General features: G+C 43.3%; 1 protein-coding gene across 2 annotated transcripts; it reads left to right on the top strand.

The window, feature by feature from the left end:
- The first annotated feature begins 3,747 nt into the window (after window positions 1-3,747).
- Window positions 3,748-19,497, top strand: LOC139400325 (follistatin-A). 2 transcript variants are annotated; one of them, XM_071145293.1, is made up of 7 exons: window positions 3,748-3,954; window positions 5,187-5,378; window positions 5,908-6,126; window positions 6,493-6,717; window positions 13,487-13,717; window positions 17,827-18,175; window positions 18,257-19,497. In XM_071145293.1, exons 1-6 carry the CDS (start codon window positions 3,861-3,863, stop codon window positions 17,916-17,918), a joined length of 1,053 nt encoding a protein of 350 aa, XP_071001394.1. In that variant the 5' UTR covers window positions 3,748-3,860; the 3' UTR covers window positions 17,919-18,175; window positions 18,257-19,497. The 2 variants fall into 2 exon arrangements, with proteins under 2 accessions (XP_071001394.1, XP_071001395.1); XM_071145294.1 differs by lacking the exons at window positions 17,827-18,175; window positions 18,257-19,497 and having other exon boundaries at window positions 3,831-3,954; window positions 13,487-13,725.
- The last annotated feature ends 1,417 nt before the right edge of the window (window positions 19,498-20,914 follow it).

Below are 20,914 nucleotides of genomic sequence, written 5' to 3'. Positions count from 1 at the left end.
GACGAACCAGCCAGGCACCTCAGGAAAACAGGCCATGAGACGAACCAGCCAGGCACCTCAGGAAAACAGGCCATGAGACGAACCAGCCAGGCACCTCAAGAGAACAGGCCATGAGAAGAACCAGCCAGGCACCTCAAGAGAACAGGCCATGAGAAGAACCAGCCAGGCACCTCAAGAGAACAGGCCATGAGACGAACCAGCCAGGCACCTCAAGAGAACAGGCCATGAGACGAACCAGCCAGGCACCTCAAGAGAACAGGCCATGAGACGAACCAGCCAGGCACCTCAAGAGAACAGGCCATGAGACGAACCAGCCAGGCACCTCAGGAAAACAGGCCATGAGACGAACCAGCCAGGCACCTCAGGAAAACAGGCCATGAGACGTACCAGCCAGGCACCTCAAGAAAACAGGCCATGAGACGAACCAGCAAGGCACCTCAGGAAAACAGGCCATGAGACGAACCAGCCAGGCACCTCAAGAGAACAGGCCATGAGACGAACCAGCCAGGCACCTCAAGAGAACAGACAATGAGACGAACCAGCCAGGCACCTCAAGAGAACAGGCCATGAGATGGACAGACAGACGAACAATGACAGATGACACAGGGAACAGCTCGTCCTTGTCCACATCACACAAAAGAAAATGACATTTATCATACTGTTTATCACAATGAGATGTGGATGTGCCCATTTGCAGGACTATTTGCTTCACCAGACAAAGATTAAGCCGATAGTCCTGGACTAAACTGCTGACAGCCAGTTGAGTGAATGTTTAGATTTAGTTGTGTTTGACATGTGCTCTCTAGGATTGTACAGCAGCAGTTTAGCTGTCATGCACTGAATTGTAGTACATGCAATGGGGTTTATTTTATTAACCCATGAAATGCAATAACACTCTTAGTTGGGAACAATAAAGCGTTTCTGAACAGAAGAAATCATGATTTATTCCACAGGGAAAATTGAATTGTAAGATTTGTTTAAATTATTTTTATTTTTTTATTTCTTGAAATTAAACATGAAAGAGATGTCATTATGAGATACTTCTTTCTATACAATCATTTCCTGCTGGCTATTTGGGTTACGTTTGTGTGGCGGCTCAAATTATAACACAAATCAACTCACAGTTGAAAATATACCTTTTGGTATAATTAAAAAAATATTCTAAAAAAATATAATCAGAAATTCACGCAATACACAAGCACAATTTACATACAACTAGTCTGTAGGACTGACTAAAAAGGACTTTAGTGCTTGTGTATGTAAACAGTATAACTTTATACCGTCCCCTCGCCCATACCCGGGCGCGAACCAGGGACCCTCTGCACACATCAACAACAGTCACCCACGAAGCATCGTTACCCATCGCTCCACAAAAGCCGCGGCGCTTGCAGAGCAAGGGGAACCACTACTTCAAGGTCTCAGAGCAAGTGACGTCACCGATTGAAACGCTATTTAGCGCGAACACCGCTAACTAAGCTAGCCGTTTCACATCCGTTACACTTGAGGTGATGATGCTGTTTTAACACCAGATGTCAGCATTGTATTGGGAACATCATCGCTATAGGAAATAAAACAATACCACACCATATGTTGCTACTGGATAGTCAAACCATCCCCATTACACAAACTCAATGTGTGCAGAAGGCTTCCCCATTGTTATGCTTCCTCAACGTGTATCTTAAGTAGTTTAGTGAACCCGGCTAATAAATTAAAAGATTTATTGTGAAAATAAGTGTGTTGTCAAAAGCACATTAGCCAAAAGTAGCTGATTTTGTGTTTTGAAAAGGATAGGTGGATGTAATTTAACTCAAACCCTGGTCTTGTAGTCTACTTTATCTCAACAGATTTTAACATAATTTGACTCTGTTATTTTTGGTAAATTAATGCGATTCTGATTTCTTCACCAGCTTGAAAACATCCCACTGGGCACATATGTCAAGTTCAGAAGTTACGATTTATTTGGTTGAGTTTCCAACCAATGTGAATTCAACATCAAATCAACAAAACATTTCACCATGACATTGGATTTAGGTTAAAAGTTGGGTGAAAAAAAGACAACATCCCTACGTCCAATCAGGTTTCCAACCTTCCAATCAGGTTTCCACGTTGATTCAACGTCATCACTTGTTTGGTTGAAATGACATGGTAACAACGATGACTTGCCCAGTGGGATATGTTATTGAATACTTAAATGTAGGCCTACCTGAATCGAAAATATTTACTGCTTACTGTATAGGCAAAGTAAATATGATTTGCAGAAAAATGCATTTCGATGAGTCAATGTCAAGTATTCCAATAACTTAAATACCATAGATGTATTCAAATGAAGAAATTAATACATTTTAAACCGTGTGCATAATGATTAAACATATTATTGTCCCTGAGTGAACTAGTCACGTTTTTCTAATTATTTATTGTATATTTTTATTAGTTTAAATGTGATTTTTTTAAATCTGTAAATTAGTGTTTTGCCTGACAGTCCTAATATTCCGGATCCATGTCAACGCTTGACGCGTGTTTGGAGACGAGGGAGAATAGGCTATATTTCAAGATGGGGGGGGGGGGGTTGCTTTATTGCGTTATTTATCGTTGGTTTTCGGAAAAAGGCGTAGTTATTCGGTAGTTTTCGGGAAAAATCGTTGTTTTGTCGGTGGTTTTCGGGAAAAAGCGTTGTTTTGTCGGTAGTTTTCGGAAAAAGACTTACTGGCTACAACATAGAGTCGTTACATAATTAGCGTCGTTACAAACATCCCTCGGTGCACTTGTCTTGACAAGCCAGTTGTATAACCAACAGGCTGTAGAAGAGGTTTTCCGTGATCCATGGACGATAGCTGATGTTCTAGCCTACATAGATAGTATTTCATGTAATACTCTCCGTCACACTGAAGACTATTCAGAAACAGGGTTAGTTATATTTATCAGAAACTCAAAACAACTGCCTCATCTAATATTATCATCCCTTCCTGTATGTACTCTGAAATGTATTATTGGTAGGCAGCATGGACAGGTCATTCCAATAGACTAGTTAAAAGATGAACACGTTTATCTGTTGTTGTCGGGAAAAACAATATCCATGGTAACCCAGTCATCTGAAGTTGGGGAATTACCGGCCCGTAGACTTGATATGCATTTTGCCTGTTTTATGTAGATGAAGTATTGATGGGTTACATATAGGTTATATTAATATTAGCGTGGCAATTCTTTAACATTATAATTACAGTAGGTGTTATTACTATTAGAATTAAACCTGTTGGTGTTAGTAGTGCTAGTTTCAGTAGGCCTAATATAAATAGTTTATGGTTGCCGTAATAGCGGCCTATACTTTTATTTTGCCATCAAAGTAGGGATAAAATTGAATTTATTTAATTAATTGAGGTCACACTGAAATAAACCAGGTCATATACATTAACAGCTGGTAGATGCTGGTCCTGCTAGTCTTCTTATTATTGCTCTGTGTCTTGTTGCTCCTCTATTGTTTAAAAAAAAAATATATATATATATATTATTGACTTAGAACACGAAAAAAAGCAAGTAATCTGCCATCAAGTGTACTTTTATGACACTATTTTTGGTCAGACAGAGAAAATTGCGACTATAGATGTCACCTGATTAGGATTGAAATATTTTTTTTTGGGGGGGGGGGGCATCCCTCTCTCCCTCTCCCCTCCCCCACGGACCAGAAGACCGCCTACCACAGATAGACGACCCGAGACCCCTTATAGATTTAAAAAGAGACGCTGCATTCTCAGACTGACATTCATTCAGCACTCACTGCCACCTTTTAAACAGATTTACTCTGTTCGCTTCGCTGCTAGTGTCAATTTCCGATACCTTGTTCACTTCACTTCGTCTCCAGCAACATGCTCAGGATGCTACAGAAACTCCGTCTCCAGCCAGGGATGATTATATTATTGATATGGCTCTGTCATTTCATGGAAGATCAAAAAGTACAAGGTACATTATTATTATATTTTACAAATCTTTTCGATTCCCCCCCCCCCCCCTCCACCCCCCTCAACAACAACAAAACTTTTACTGCAAAGTGTATCCTATTCTGTCTGCGTCTTGATGTGAATTGTAACGGTGTCAGAATTTCCAGTGTTGCAAACGTTTCAAAGAGAGTTCTACATTCTTTCCATTTGGTTTGAAATTGCTCACGATCAGATTGACTGTACTAAACAGGTGCCATTAGGGTCGTTTCAACGAGATGTTATTGCACGTTTTTTTCTAGCCCACACGATCAAGGCACATGGAATGGCATTTTTAGATGGATTTCTTTCCCACTTGCTCTCCAAGTCTGTAATACTTGGACATTTTTGTTAGTTTCACGGATTGCCATATCACCAGTCCGCGTCAATATGATGGGACGCAGCAGTGTGGTGTGGCTGTATACACAGTTAACTCAAACTGAGATAGAGTTGGAGACGGTGCATGGCAGAGATAAAATGCTTGAAATTTGTGAGCACATATTATTTGACCCATAGAATGTTGTTTGTGTGCGTTGCAACCAACCCATTTCCGATCTATTTGTCAAATGGAGATCGGTACTACCTTTATTATTGTTACATTGATAATTATTTGAATACAGTTTGCTGATAATGGTGCTCATAAATTACATAATGACAGAAAATGTCCCTTAATTTTCTGCCGCTGAAATTAACGTCAACAATATAAACCGTTTTAAATGCACCCTTAAAAAAAAAGTTACAAATTAATCGTATTGGTTGGTGTCCATATGTGTATTTGGGCAACGTGTTGTTTTGGTAGCTATTCGTAAAATGCTGCTATGACAAGTCTCGGTGTGATCTGCGTCCACGGATGCGAATTGCTAAAATATATTTGGAACAGATTTTACACAACCAAGTTCGAGCATCAAAATTCAAGAATGTCAAGAATAGCCTACAGTTGTTCTGGACTGTTATAATCGGACACAGAATGGATTGACAATATAACTAGATTGCTCCACTGTCTGCATTTTGAACATGAATAACTCAGTACTTTGTATACAGTTGTATCACACGGGCTCTCAGTATTGAACATTGGTGACAGGATAACCAAATATTGTCATTACGATGGGAAAAAGAAAGAAAAAACCTGACCCAGACAAGTGTTGTGTCTGGGTCAGTAACTCAGCGCCTTGGCTTCAGACTTTAATACGACTGGGACGTTTTCATGTTTGTTTCCAGCTGGCAACTGCTGGTTACAGCAAGGGAAGAACGGGAGGTGTCAAGTGCTCTACGTGCCGGGGATGAGCCGAGAGGAGTGTTGTCGAAGCGGGAGGCTGGGGACGTCATGGACCGAGGAGGATGTACCCAACAGCACCTTGTTCCGGTGGATGATCTTTAACGGCGGAGCCCCTAACTGCATACCCTGCAAAGGTTCACGTTTTATTAGTCGTATGTATGGGATAGACATGTTATACAGTATACCCCGTCTAACAAAATGTATGTATGGGATACACGCGTTATACAGTCTAACAAAATGCTTTCTTTCAGGTTCCTTTTCCACAATGCAACAACAATAAGAACTAATACAATGAACTAATACAATTTAAGAATAGGGAACATAAAGTACATGTCTCATAAAATATAATACACATTTTAGGATTAGTATAATACACAAAGGCACAATTTATAGTCCAATATTTACACGTGTTTTGGGGAAGGGGGATTGGTGGAAATTGTTTAAATGGAGGTGTATTTAGAAATCATAGAGTCTGGTAGCAACAGTTGTGACTTGTGTATAAAAAACAATGTTACAACTTCATTTATATTTAAGTGGAAACTCAATTAGACTAATTTGTCGACACGTTTAAAGTTTATTGACCTCGTTGCGTCTAAACATTGTATATTCTCCATAATTGTGTTTCATATCATTTAATAAACTTGATATCTCTTCTAACTCCAGAAACGTGTGACAACGTGGACTGTGGACCCGGAAAGAGCTGCAAGATGAACCGGAGAAGTAAGCCGCGCTGCGTCTGCGCTCCAGACTGCTCCGACGTCACTTGGAAAGGACCTGTCTGCGGGTCGGATGGAAAGACATACAAAGACGAGTGCGCGTTGCTCAAGTCCAAATGTAAAGTCCATCTGGACCTGGATGTGCAGTACCAGGGCAAATGCAAAAGTAAGTTCACCGGGCAGGCAGACCCAATGCATTAAAATAATAATAATAATAACATCAGCTACTTATTCATATCCAATTCTTTGGAAACGTTTCCCATTATAATTGGTCTTTTGACCAATCACATCAGATCTAATTGGTCAAAAGACCAATTACTGAAACAAAGATCAGAATTGGGCAGCCTGTCTAAAGGCAGCCAATGGGGATGCCTGTCTAAAGGCAACCAATGGGATTCAGTCTGATTGCATTTTATTTGATCACAGTGAGTAAGTGTCGATTCACAGGTGTTTCATTAAGGCACATCTGGTTGGCTTGTTACTCTGCTGATATGAATCACCATGTTAATTTGACTCCCTTTCGTTCTGACAGAGACCTGTCGTGACGTCTTGTGCCCGGGAAGCTCCACGTGCGTCGTGGACCAGACAAATAACGCGTACTGTGTGACCTGTAATCGGATCTGCCCTGAACAGACGTCACCGCAGCAGTTCCTGTGTGGCAACGACGGGATCATCTACACCAGCGCGTGCCATCTGAGGAGGGCGACATGTCTCCTGGGAACATCCATAGGAGTAGCATACCAGGGGAAATGCATCAGTAAGTAGTGTCTCCTGGGAACATGCATAGGAGTAGCATACCAGGGGAAATGCATCAGTAAGTAGTGTCTCCTGGGAACATGCATAGGAGTAGCATACCAAGGGGAAATGCATTAGTCAGTAGTGTCTCCTGGGAATACGCATAGGAGTAGCACACCAAGGGGAAATGCATCAGTCAGTAGTGTCTCCTGGGAACATGCATAGGAGTAGCACACCAAGGGGAAATGCATCAGTCAGTAGTGTCTCCTGGGAATACGCATAGGAGTAGCACACCAAGGGGAAATGCATCAGTCAGTAGTGTCTCCTGGGAATACGCATAGGAGTAGCACACCAAGGGGAAATGCATCAGTCAGTAGTGTCTCCTGGGAACATCCATAGGAGTAGCATCAGTCAGTAGTGTCTCCTGGGAACATCCATAGGAGTAGCATCAGTCAGTAGTGTCTCCTGGGAACATCCATAGGAGTAGCATCAGTCAGTAGTGTCTCCTGGGAACATCCATAGGAGTAGCATCAGTCAGTAGTGTCTCCTGGGAACATCCATAGGAGTAGCATCAGTCAGTAGTGTCTCCTGGGAACATCCATAGGAGTAGCATCAGTCAGTAGTGTCTCCTGGGAACATCCATAGGAGTAGCATCAGTCAGTAGTGTCTCCTGGGAACATCCATAGGAGTAGCATCAGTCAGTAGTGTCTCCTGGGAACATCCATAGGAGTAGCATCAGTCAGTAGTGTCTCCTGGGAACATGCATAGGAGTAGCATCAGTCAGTAGTGTCTCCTGGGAACATCCATAGGAGTAGCATCAGTCAGTAGTGTCTCCTGGGAACATGCATAGGAGTAGCATCAGTCAGTAGTGTCTCCTGGGAACATCCATAGGAGTAGCATCAGTCAGTAGTGTCTCCTGGGAACATCCATAGGAGTAGCATCAGTCAGTAGTGTCTCCTGGGAACATCCATAGGAGTAGCATCAGTCAGTAGTGTCTCCTGGGAACATCCATAGGAGTAGCATCAGTCAGTAGTGTCTCCTGGGAACATCCATAGGAGTAGCATCAGTCAGTAGTGTCTCCTGGGAACATCCATAGGAGTAGCATCAGTCAGTAGTGTCTCCTGGGAACATCCATAGGAGTAGCATCAGTCAGTAGTGTCTCCTGGGAACATCCATAGGAGTAGCATCAGTCAGTAGTGTCTCCTGGGAACATCCATAGGAGTAGCATCAGTCAGTAGGCCTAAGCTTTTGAATTAACAGTATATAATTCAGCTTAGTCAGCCTGTCCCCCCCAAAAAAAAACTTTAGCCCCTAACCTCTAGACACGTAACCATATGGTTTACACATGTCCAATTCTCTAAGGCTGTATTTACACAGGCAGCCAAATTCAGATCTTTCACCACTAATTGGTCTTTTGACCAATCAGATCAGATCTTTTGCCAATAATTGGGCAAAATATCAGAATTGGGCTGCCTGTGTAAATGCAGCATGAGAGATCCACAAGTTTCTAACGGAAGGGGCTAGGGGTTATTTCTGGACATGGCCTACGTACTGTGGTCCCTCTTGGACACTCAAATCCGTCCCAACTCACACTGTACACCAGGGGTTGGAACCGGTTCAGGGAACAGAACCAAAGATGTTTTTTTTTAAAATAGAACAGGTCTCGTTCCAGTTCCAACACTTACTTCTTGTCATTTAAAAAACCCGTTGATGACTAAACTCAAGAAAAGTTGTGCTATTTGCATTTAAGCAATATGATTGGCTGTTCATCCACTGCGGCTCCAACGAATCACAACTTCTCGAGCGGTACAGAAGTTGATAGCTACGTTCACACAGCACACGCGAGCTGTCCAGAGCTGAAAGAAGCGTCCACCTATCTACTCGCGGAGCTTACTCATTTTAGGGAAAGAGATTTACAAAAGTAAACCAATAAGTGAACAGACTAGCAATACGCTGGCTACTGTTGCTAGTCTGCTAATTGAAAGCTACAAAATACTCTTTATCATTAGTCTTGACTAACTTACTGTAGCCAGGTCCATATCGCTTTTGGAACGCAATTGTCTTATAAAGGGGCAGGGTCCTATTTTACAACGTTAAAATGAGTTACATTGCTAAATTATATTATATTATTTTTAATACACATCATAATAACCAAATGTAGCTTATTCATAGCTGAATACAGAAAGAAAGCCTGTCAACCTATAGTCTCTGCATGACCCCAATGCATTTAAAAACAGCACCATGTCTGACATCAAGACCCTGTCATGGCCCAGAGTTTTACCTGACCAGATCATGAGATCAGAAAAAAACTCCAGGCCCCAGAAAAGACATAAACCAACTTTTGAACCTGTTGTACCACCACTCCCCCCACTCCACAGGGCTTCAAGCCTCCTCCTGCATCCTCTCTCTCGCTATCTCCCAACCAGTTGTACCACCACTCCCCCCACTCCACAGGGCTTCAAGCCTCCTCCTGCATCCTCTCTCTCGCTATCTCCCAACCAGTTGTACCACCACTCCCCCCACTCCCCAGGGCTTCAAGCCTCCTCCTGCACCCTCTCTCTCGCTATCTCCCAACCTGTTGTACCACCACTCCCCCCACTCCCCAGGGCTTCAAGCCTCCTCCTGCACCCTCTCTCTCGCTATCTCCCAACCTGTTGTACCACCACTCCCCCCACTCCCCAGGGCTTCAAGCCTCCTCCTGCACCCTCTCTCTCGCTATCTCCCAACCTGTTGTACCACCACTCCCCCCACTCCCCAGGGCTTCAAGCCTCCTCCTGCACCCTCTCTCTCGCTATCTCCCAACCTGTTGTACCACCACTCCCCCCACTCCCCAGGGCTTCAAGCCTCCTCCTGCACCCTCTCTCGCTATCTCCCAACCTGTTGTACCACCACTCCCCCCACTCCCTAGGGCTTCAAGCCTCCTCCTGCATCCTCTCTCTTTATCTCCCAACCTGTTGTACCACCACTCCCCAGGGCTTCAAGCCTCCTCCTGCATCCTCTCTCTCGCTATCTCCCAACCTGTTGTACCACCACTCCCCAGGGCTTCAAGCCTCCTCCTGCACCCTCTCTCTCGCTATCTCCCAACCTGTTGTACCACCACTCCCCAGGGCTTCAAGCCTCCTCCTGCATCCTCTCTCTCGCTATCTCCCAACCTGTTGTACCACCACTCCCCAGGGCTTCAAGCCTCCTCCTGCACCCCCTCTCGCTATCTCCCAACCTGTTGTACCACCACTCCCCCCACTCCCCAGGGCTTCAATCCTCCTCCTGCATCCTCTCTCTCGCTATCTCCCAACCTGTTGTACCACCACTCCCGAGGGCTTCAAGCCTCCTCCTGCATCCTCTCTCTCTCTATCTCCCAACCTGTTGTACCACCACTCCCCAGGGCTTCAAGCCTCCTCCTGCACCCTCTCTCTCACTATCTCCCAACCTGTTGTACCACCACTCCCCCCACTCCCCAGGGCTTCAAGCCTCCTCCTGCACCCTCTCTCTCGCTATCTCCCAACCTGTTGTACCACCACTCCCCCCACTCCCCAGGGCTTCAAGCCTCCTCCTGCACCCTCTCTCGCTATCTCCCAACCTGTTGTACCACCACTCCCCCCACTCCCTAGGGCTTCAAGCCTCCTCCTGCATCCTCTCTCTTTATCTCCCAACCTGTTGTACCACCACTCCCCAGGGCTTCAAGCCTCCTCCTGCATCCTCTCTCTCGCTATCTCCCAACCTGTTGTACCACCACTCCCCAGGGCTTCAAGCCTCCTCCTGCACCCTCTCTCTCGCTATCTCCCAACCTGTTGTACCACCACTCCCCAGGGCTTCAAGCCTCCTCCTGCATCCTCTCTCTCGCTATCTCCCAACCTGTTGTACCACCACTCCCCAGGGCTTCAAGCCTCCTCCTGCACCCCCTCTCGCTATCTCCCAACCTGTTGTACCACCACTCCCCCCACTCCCCAGGGCTTCAATCCTCCTCCTGCATCCTCTCTCTCGCTATCTCCCAACCTGTTGTACCACCACTCCCGAGGGCTTCAAGCCTCCTCCTGCATCCTCTCTCTCTCTATCTCCCAACCTGTTGTACCACCACTCCCCAGGGCTTCAAGCCTCCTCCTGCACCCTCTCTCTCACTATCTCCCAACCTGTTGTACCACCACTCCCCCCACTCCCCAGGGCTTCAAGCCTCCTCCTGCACCCTCTCTCTCGCTATCTCCCAACCTGTTGTACCACCACTCCCCCCACTCCCCAGGGCTTCAAGCCTCCTCCTGCACCCTCTCTCTCACTATCTCCCAACCTGTTGTACCACCACTCCCCCCTCTCCCCAGGGCTTAAAGCCTACTCCTGCATCCACTCTCGCTATCTCCCAACCTGTTGTACCACCACTCCCCCCACTCCCAGGGCTTCAAGCCTCCTCCTGCACCCTCTCTCTCGCTATCTCCCAACCTGTTGTACCACCACTCCCCCCTTTCCCCAGGGCTTCAAGCCTCCTCCTGCACCCTCTCTCTCTATCTCCCAACCTGTTGTACCACCACTCCCCCCATTGCCCAGGGCTTCAAACCTCCTCCTGCACCCTCTCTCTCTATCTCCCAACCTGTTGTACCACCACTCCCCCCACTCCCCAGGGCTTCAAGCCTCCTCCTGCACCCTCTCTCGCTATCTCCCAACCTGTTGTACCACCACTCCCCCCACTCCCCAGGGCTTCAAGCCTCCTCCTGCATCCTCTCTCGCTATCTCCCAACCTGTTGTACCACCACTCCCCCCACTCCCCAGGGCTTCAAGCCTCCTCCTGCACCCTCTCTCTCTATCTCCCAACCTGTTGTACCACCACTCCCCCTCTCCCCAGGGCTTCAAGCCTCCTCCTGCACCCTCTCTCTCTCTATCTCTCAACCTGTTGTACCACCACTCCCCAGGGCTTCAAGCCTCCTCCTGCACCCTCTCTCTCTATCTCCCAACCTGTTGTACCACCACTCCCCCCACTCCCCAGGGCTTCAAGCCTCCTCCTGCACCCTCTCTCTCTATCTCCCAACCTGTTGTACCACCACTGCCCAGGGCTTCAAGCCTCCTCCTGCACCCTCTCTCTCGCTATCTCCCAACCTGTTGTACCACCACTGCCCAGGGATTCAAGCCTCCTCCTGCATCCTCTCTCTCGCTATCTCCCAACCCTTAACATTTCTGTCGCATCTCGCGCCGTACACTTGTCCATCACACAATGTCAACAACTAGCTTGCCCGCTCTGGAGCTAAATGTAAAATAAAAAAATATATATCACAGGTTAAAAAAAAAGGAACTGAAAGGAACGATTTAATACTTTCATACTGTTTGTACTTTCATTTTGTTTGCACCAGAATTGTATTATGCTGGTCGGAACAGTGGAACAGAATGGGAAAAATAATAGTGGTTCTGTTCCAAAGGAAATAATTGGAAAATGATTTCAGTTCTTAACCATGCTGTACAGTACTTACAATATAGTCTGAATGTAGGCTTTACCATAGAAATGTAATCTATAGAAGGGATTTAGAGCCCTTAACCCTGGCAATCTGACTGGTAAACTCATGGGTATTCGTTCTAAACATTCTATTTCTATGGCCTGATTCTCTTTGCCAACATTCCACATAAATGGAGATTCTCCAAGCAGAGCCATTGAAGCTGTGGATGTTCAGTGTACCTGGGAATACTTTGTACTTGTTACTGTTTAGAATATGATGGACGTCTGATTGTTTCCTGAAGTTGGCAACATTACCCGCAACACAGCTGAGGACGTTTTTCCTCCCCACTACAATGATACTTGACCACACATGACCTAACATAGGACATGACTCACTACGACCCACTACGGTTACATGGTTATATTACTCAATACGATCCACTACGGTTACATGGTTATATGACTCACCACGACCCACTATGGTTACATGGAGATATGACTCACCACGACCCACTACGGTTACATGGTTATATGACTCAATACGACCCACTACGATCCACTACGGTTACACGGTGATATGACTCACCACGACCCACTACGGTTACATGGTGATATGACTCACCACGACCCACTACGGTTACATGGTTATATGACTCAATACGACCCACTACGATCCACTACGGTTACATGGTGATATGACTCACCACGACCCACTACGGTTACATGGTTATATGACTCAATACGACCCACTACGATCCACTACGGTTACATGGTTATATGACTCAATACGATCCACAACGGTTACATGGTGATATGACTCATCACGACCCACTACGGTTACATGGTTATATGACTCAATGCGACCCACTACGGTTACATGGTGATATGATTCCCCACGACCCACTATGGCTACGTGGAGATATGACTAACCACAACCCACTACGCTTACATGGTTATATGACTCAATACGACCCACTACGGTTACATGGTGATATGACTCACCACGACCCACTACGGTTACATGGTTATATGACTCAATGCGACCCACTACGGTTACATGGTTATATGACCCACTACGGTTACATGGTGAAATGATTCACCACGACCCACTACGGTTACATTATGATATGACTCACTACGACCCACTGCGGTTACATGGTGATATGCTAAGCAGCACCAAAGATGACCTAACATAGAACATGGCTCACCACGACCCACTACGGTTACATGGTGAAATGATTCACCACGACCCACTACGGTTACATGGTTATTTGATTTAATACGACCCACTACGGTTACATGGTGATATGCCAAGCAGCACCAACGAGGCGTCAGTCTGATAAGTTCTGTCTTTCTTCTCCTCTCCTCTCTCTGGCTCCAGAGGCCAAGTCGTGCGAGGACATCCAATGCAGTGTGGGAAAGAAGTGTCTGTGGGACGCCAGGATGAGCCGAGGCCGCTGCTCCCTCTGTGAGGAGGCGTGTCCAGAGAGCCGGATGGACGAGGCGGTGTGCGCCAGCGACAACACCACCTACCCCTCAGAGTGTGTTATGAAGCAGACTGCCTGCTCTCTGGGAACGCTCCTGGAGGTTAAGCATTCAGGATCTTGCAACTGTAAGTAATCACCACAGCAAAAGACAATTCCATGATCTTTCCCAACAATAATCCCTCCCTCGTCTCGTCTTGAGCCCCCGCCCCTGCAAACTCCTACACCGCCCCCCGCCCACCCCCCCCCCCCCCCCCACCCCCACCCGCCCGGCACAGCTCAGCACAGCTTAACGCATCTGAAAGGACTTGAGAATGGGAGAACTTGCATGATGTTGTCTGTGTTGCTGGCTTCTCTAACAAAAAATAACAACAAATCTGCAAAAACAAACGTAAAAGTTTTTAAAAATATATATCTACAGTGGGGAGAACAAGTATTTGATACACTGCCGATTTTGCAGGTTTTCCTACTTACAAAGCATGTAGAGGTCTGTAATTTTTTTATCATAGGGTACACTATGGTACACATAGGTACACAAAAATCCAGAAAATCACATTGTATGATTTTTAAGTAATTAATTTGCATTTTATTGCATGACATAAGTATTTGATACATCAGAAAAGCATAACTTAATATTAGGTACAGAAACCTTTGTTTGCAATTACAGAGACCATACGTTTCCTGTAGTTCTTGACCAGGTTTGCGCACACTGCAGCAGGGATTTTGGCCCACTCCTCCGTACAGACCTTCTCCAGATCCTTCAGGTTTCGGGGCTGTCGCTGGGCAATACGAACTTTCAGCTCCCTCCAAAGATTTTCTATTGGGTTCAGGTCTGGAGACTGGCTAGGCCACTCCAGGACCTTGAGATGCTTCTTACGGAGCCACTCCTTAGTTGCCCTGGCTATGTGTTTCGGGTCGTTGTCATGCTGGAAGACCCAGCCACGACCCATCTTCAATGCTCTTACTGAGGGAAGGAGGTTGTTGGCCAAGATCTCGCGATACATGGCCCCATCCATCCTCCCCTCAATACGGTCTTGGCCATTGTGGAGAGGTTGGAGTCTGTTTGATTGAGTGTGTGGACAGGTGTCTTTTATACAGGTAACGAGTTCAAACAGGTGCAGTTAATACAGGTAATGAGTGGAAAAAAGGAGGGCTTCTTAAAGAAAAACTAACAGGTCTGTGAGAGCCGGAATTCTTACTGGTTGGTAGGTGATCATATACTTATGTCATGCAATAAAATGCAAATTAATTACTTAAAAATCATACAATGTGATTTTCTGGATTTTTGTTTTAGATTCCGTCTCTCACAGTTGAAGTGTACCTATGCTAAAACATTACAGACCTCTACATGCTTTGTGAGTAGAAAAACCTGCAAAATCGGCAGTGCATCAAATACTTGTTCTCCCCACTGTATATATCAACAGGTTAAGGACAGTTCAAAAGAGAACTACTCTTTTTGGGGGGGGAGAGGTCGAGATGCTAACTCCATGAAAATAACAAGAGACTAACTTTTACAATTAGAACAGTGAAATGTTCAGTATTTAACATCTAGTTTGTGGTCATAATCTCACTTCCGTGCAGTTTTTAAATTTTTTTTTATTGTCATAGTTTTAATTTTATTTTTCATCGAGACAGACAGATAATGGTAATATCTTTACAGCTTCGACATTCCATGGTCACATTGCTAATTTTATGTTAATAATGCATTATGTTTTTTATTTTGGGGTGTAATCAATCAATTCAAAATAGACTATGTCTGTAATGGTACACACCGCTCTGCTAACATGTAATATAGAGTCAGAATGACAACACACACCGCTCTGCTAACATGTAATATAGAGTCAGAATGAAAACACACACCACTCTGCTAACATGTAATATAGAGTCAGAATGACAACACACACCACTCTGCTAACATGTAATAGAGTCAGAATGAAAACACACACTGCTCTGCTAACATGTAATATAGAGTCAGAATGACAACACACACCGCTCTGCTAACATGTAATATAGAGTCAGAATGACAACACACACCGCTCTGCTAACATGTAATATAGAGTCAGAATGAAAACACACACCACTCTGCTATAACATGTAATATAGAGTCAGAATGACAACACACACCACTCTGCTAACATGTAATATAGAGTCAGAATGACAACACACTCTGCTATAACATGTAATATAGAGTCAGAATGAAAACACACACCACTCTGCTATAACATGTAATATAGAGTCAGAATGACAACACACACCGCTCTGCTAACATGTAATATAGAGTCAGAATGAAAACACACACCACTCTGCTATAACATGTAATATAGTCAGAATGAAAACACACACCGCTCTGCTATAACATGTAATATAGAGTCAGAATGAAAACACACACCGCTCTGCTAACATGTAATATAGAGTCAGAATGAAAACACACACCGCTCTACAAACATGTAATATAGAGTCAGAATGACAACACACACCGCTCTGCTAACATGTAATATAGAGTCAGAATGAAAACACACACCACTCTGCTATAACATGTAATATAGTCAGAATGACAACACACACCGCTCTGCTAACATGTAATATAGAGTCAGAATGAAAACACACACCGCTCTACAAACATGTAATATATTCAGAATGAAAACACACACCGCTCTGCTATAACATGTAATATAGAGTCAGAATGAAAACACACACCACTCTGCTAACATGTAATATAGAGTCAGAATGAAAACACACACCACTCTGCTATAACATGTAATATAGAGTCAGAATGAAAACACACACCACTCTGCTAACATGTAATATAGAGTCAGAATGACAACACACTCTGCTATAACATGTAATATAGAGTCAGAATGAAAACACACACCACTCTGCTATAACATGTAATATCTAGTCAGAATGAAAACACACACCACTCTGCTATAACATGTTATATAGAGTCAGAATGAAAAGACACACCGCTCTGCTAACATGTAATATAGAGTCAGAATGAAAACACACACCACTCTGCTATAACATGTAATATAGAGTCAGAATGACAACACACACCAGTTGCATACATTCATATAAGTGCATAAGGTGATTGTAAAATTGGTACCGATTTATCTAAAATTATTTAAATTGAACCTCAACACATAGACTACCTATTTCTACCAAGATTCTACCTGCTCACTAAACTGGGGCTATACCTGCCTTCAAATTGTCCCAAAATAGCCTCAAAGAAATGATAGAAGTTACATTCTAAGTCGCTATATGTCAAAGAATGCCTGAAATCATTTCATTTTCATCCTGATGAATAAATCTGTATATCTTCCACTAAACTACATGATTAAATATGATGTTCGACTGACTACATTTCTTCCACTAAACAACATGATTATATGATGTTCGACTGACTACATTTCTTCCACTACACTACATGATTATATGATGTTCGACTGACTACATTTCTTCCACTACACTACATGATTATATGATGTTCGACTGACTACATTTCTTCCACTACACTACATGATTATATGATGTTCGACTGACTACTTCAATGTAAATGTGCCTTATTAAGGTACGTGTAGATTACAACTTCTTTTAAAGGACCTTTGCCATGATCACCTCATGAAAGAAGCATTTACCCTATAAGCAGAAGTACCAGCTTGCAGAAAAATGTTATCTTATTTCTCCTCAGTCACTTTCTTCTTGTAGAAAATTAACACGTGTTCTATCCATCTATCTGTACTGGCTGCTGTGTGTGTTGAATGTAATGAATGTTGTCTATCAGAATATATGTATATATATAAAAACAAATCCCTTTTGGATTTGATGAGGTACGGCTCGTTTTGTATTGTTGTCTCTCTTGCCTTTTACATTTCCAAAACTCAAAGCTGTGTGGTTGGCCTGGCTCATGTCCTGCTCGATAGGGGTTTCGTAGGTCAAACTGCTGTGACCCCAGAGAAACACTCCGCCCAATGGCAGCCACTGTACTGTGTCTGAGACAAAAGGAGACTTTTAAAAAAAGAAAGAAGAGAAAGCCATTGAATACCTCATACCCCTCCCCCCCCCCTCCCTACCAAGTCCCGTCTCTTCCCTGAAACATGCCAACACCACCACGCTTTCCTGTGGCTTTGTGCCGGGAGTGGGGGGCGGGGCTTTTGAGAACCTTCACTGAATATTGTTCTGCTGCGTTGCTGTTGTGCTCTTTATTCATACACCAGCTATCATATATTCTCCCATCTAGCCATAACAGAAGACCGTGAGGAAGAGGAGGAGGAGCAAGAAGATCAGGACTACATGGTTCACATCCATCTGTCCCCCTTATTGGATGGATAGACTGTCTATCATATCCACCTGACCTCCTTATTGGATGGATAGGCTGTCTATCATATCCGCATGCTCTCATTATTGGTTGGATAAGCTGTCTATCATATCCACATGCTCTCCTTATTGGTTGGATAATCTGTCTATCATATCCACATGCTCTCCTTATTGGTTGGATAAGCTGTCTATCATATCCACATGCTCTCCTTATATTGGTTGGATAAGCTGTCTATCATATCCACATGCTCTCCTTATTGGTTGGATAGGCTGTCTATCATATCCACATGCTCTCTTTATTGGTTGGATAGGCTGTCTATCATATCCACATGCTCTCCTTATTGGTTGGATAGGCTTTCTATCTACCTGCCTGGTCTCCACGAAGGGAACAGTCCTAGGGCCAGGTCTCATGTTGTCCATACTGTACAGTACATATGTATATGCTTATTTATACATATTGTTCAGTTCTGCTAGATGTTTTATTTATACTGTGTTTTGTGTTATTTTTTAAAAATAATTTATACATTTACAATGTTCAGGATTACTATGTACCATGTTATTGTTACCACTTGTTTCTATTGGTTTTGTTGTCCTGTTTATTTTTTTCCTTCCTTCCTTCATTTTTTATTTTGTATTATTTTTTATATATAATGAAGAAAGATATATTTCTCCAAAGAGAAGCAGTGTTATTTATTGAGTGAAGTTTCCGTCTCCATTCTGTAAGCTGTAGTGGACTCTCATGATTCCCTGTGCTGTACTAACCTACCTATGTTCTCACTGTTAGATATCTCTATCACAGATGTTTATCATTCACACATCAATGCATGCTTTAGCCTACTGTGTGTTTATTTATGGGGAGGAATCTTATCTGTCAATCATTTATGTACAGAAATGTTTCTGCTTTTTTGTTTTTTGTCTAACCCATTATTATAACTTGCTAAAGGGACAGTTGTTGGGGGTCAAATCTATTTTAATTCCACGCGTTTTCAGGAAGTAAACCCAATTTAAAAAATGTTCCTCATTGAAGAGAATTGGAATTTCAGTGTACTTCCTGAATTGAATGGAATTTAAATGGAGTTGAATTCCCACTTGGTTATGAATGCAGCCTTATTTACTCCCTCCCCTACAATGTGTTTCCCCAATGGAGATGTCTGTCTAACCCAGACAAAACATCACCCAGTAGCAGTATGTTTTTTATTTGATATGTTAAGAACAGATATGTTGTTTTTTTTGTGTGTGTGTGGGGGGGGGGGGGGGGACACACTTGATTTTTGTCACAAGATGTGCCATGAACATTTGTGTGCTGCCAACGTTGTGCTCCATGTAGCTCTTGCAGAGCTCACCTGACTAAAATGCTATACACATACACTGTATTAAACCTCATCACTTTGCTTTTCTCATACTGCCGTTGTTTTTCTCAGAACGCATTTTCATTTTTAACAAATCACAAGAGAAATACAAAATTCTGTTATAAGTATATAGTTCTTTTTTTTCTTTTTTTTAAATGTAAATGTCATATGTACATACAGAAAGTCTGATGGTATTTGTACAGATATGAAGAGTAAAACAATAAAAAACGTTTTTTTTTTCCTTACATGTTTGTTGTTTTTGACTCGTAAAGGAGACTGAAATCTCACTGTCTTTGATATACAAAACGTATTAGATATTTTAAAAATCACTGACACCAAAACACCCCAAAAAGTATTTCACCAAAGAATTCAACACTGTGATATGCAGTATACATTGATCTATATCTTGGTCCCTTAAGAAATTACATTAACTACAAGCCCTATGAAATGTGTCTCCATAGATGTATTGAGTAACAATAATGCTGTTTAAGGCAGAATGATCTCAAGTAGGAGTGCTGATCTGAGATCAGTCTATAATGTTAAATAATAACTAATACGATCATATGGACTGATCCTAGATCAGCACTCCTACCTAATCTGATACATGTGCCTAGATCAAACTTACTATGAGACGCTTTGTTGTTTATATTATACTAAGAGGTGTGTCTGTAAGAGGTTGGTCCTAGCTAGCAAATTCATGGGGTTGGTCCTAGCTAGCAAATTCATGGGGTTGGTCCTAGCTAGCAAATTCATGGGGTTTGTCCTCAATCCTATAAATCAAACCTATAAAACAAGGAGGCCTACAAACCTGACTCAGTTACACCAGCTCTGTCAGGAGGAATGGGACAAAATTCACTCAACTTATTGTGGGAAGCTTGTGGAAGGCTATCCCAAACGTTTGACTCAAGTCACACAATTTAAAGACAATGCTACCAAATACTAATTGAGAGTATGTAAAACTTCTGACCCACTGGGAATGTGATGAAAGAAATAAAAGCTGAAATAAATCATTCTCTCAACTATTATTCTGACATTTCACATTCTTAAAATAAAGTGGTGGTCCTACCTGACCTAAGACAGGGAAGTTTTACCAGAATTAAATGTCAGGAATTGTGGAAAACTGAGTTTAAATGCATTTGGCTAAGGTGTTATATATATATACAGTGCCTTGCGAAAGTATTCGGCCCCCTTGAACTTTGCAACCTTTTGCCACATTTCAGGCTTCATGATGCTCTCTGCGCTTTTGACGGACCTCTGAGACTATCACAGTGCAGGTGCATTTATACGGAGACTTGATTACACACAGGTGGATTGTATTTATCATCATTAGTCATTTAGGTCAACATTGGATCATTCAGAGATCCTCACTGAACTTCTGGAGAGAGTTTGCTGCACTGAAAGTAAAGGGGCTGAATAATTTTGCACGCCCAATTTTTCAGTTTTTGATTTGTTAAAAAAGTTTGAAATATCCAATAAATGTCGTTCCACTTCATGATTGTGTCCCACTTGTTGTTGATTCTTCACAAAAAAATACAGTTTTATATCTTTATGTTTGAAGCCTGAAATGTGGCAAAAGGTCGCAAAGTTCAAGGTGGCCGAATACTTTCGCAAGGCACTGTATATATATATATGTTTGGGGTCACTTAGAAATGTCCTTGTTTT

Source organism: Oncorhynchus clarkii, unplaced genomic scaffold (assembly GCF_045791955.1).
Source record: "Oncorhynchus clarkii lewisi isolate Uvic-CL-2024 unplaced genomic scaffold, UVic_Ocla_1.0 unplaced_contig_12151_pilon_pilon, whole genome shotgun sequence".
NCBI lineage: Eukaryota > Metazoa > Chordata > Actinopteri > Salmoniformes > Salmonidae > Oncorhynchus > Oncorhynchus clarkii.
This window is presented reverse-complemented; position numbering and strand designations above follow the sequence as displayed.

What these genes read in the sequence shown, in the direction of transcription:
- LOC139400325 (XM_071145293.1), top strand. Translation starts at nt 3,861, where the DNA reads ATGCTCAGGATGCTACAGAAACTCCGTCTCCAGCCAGGGATGATTATA. An exon ending in TAACTGCATACCCTGCAAAG is followed by an intron (nt 5,379 to 5,907) that starts GTTCACGTTTTA and finishes TTCTAACTCCAG; the next exon opens with AAACGTGTGACAACGTGGAC. An exon ending in ATACCAGGGGAAATGCATCA is followed by an intron (nt 6,718 to 13,486) that starts GTAAGTAGTGTC and finishes CTCTGGCTCCAG; the next exon opens with AGGCCAAGTCGTGCGAGGAC.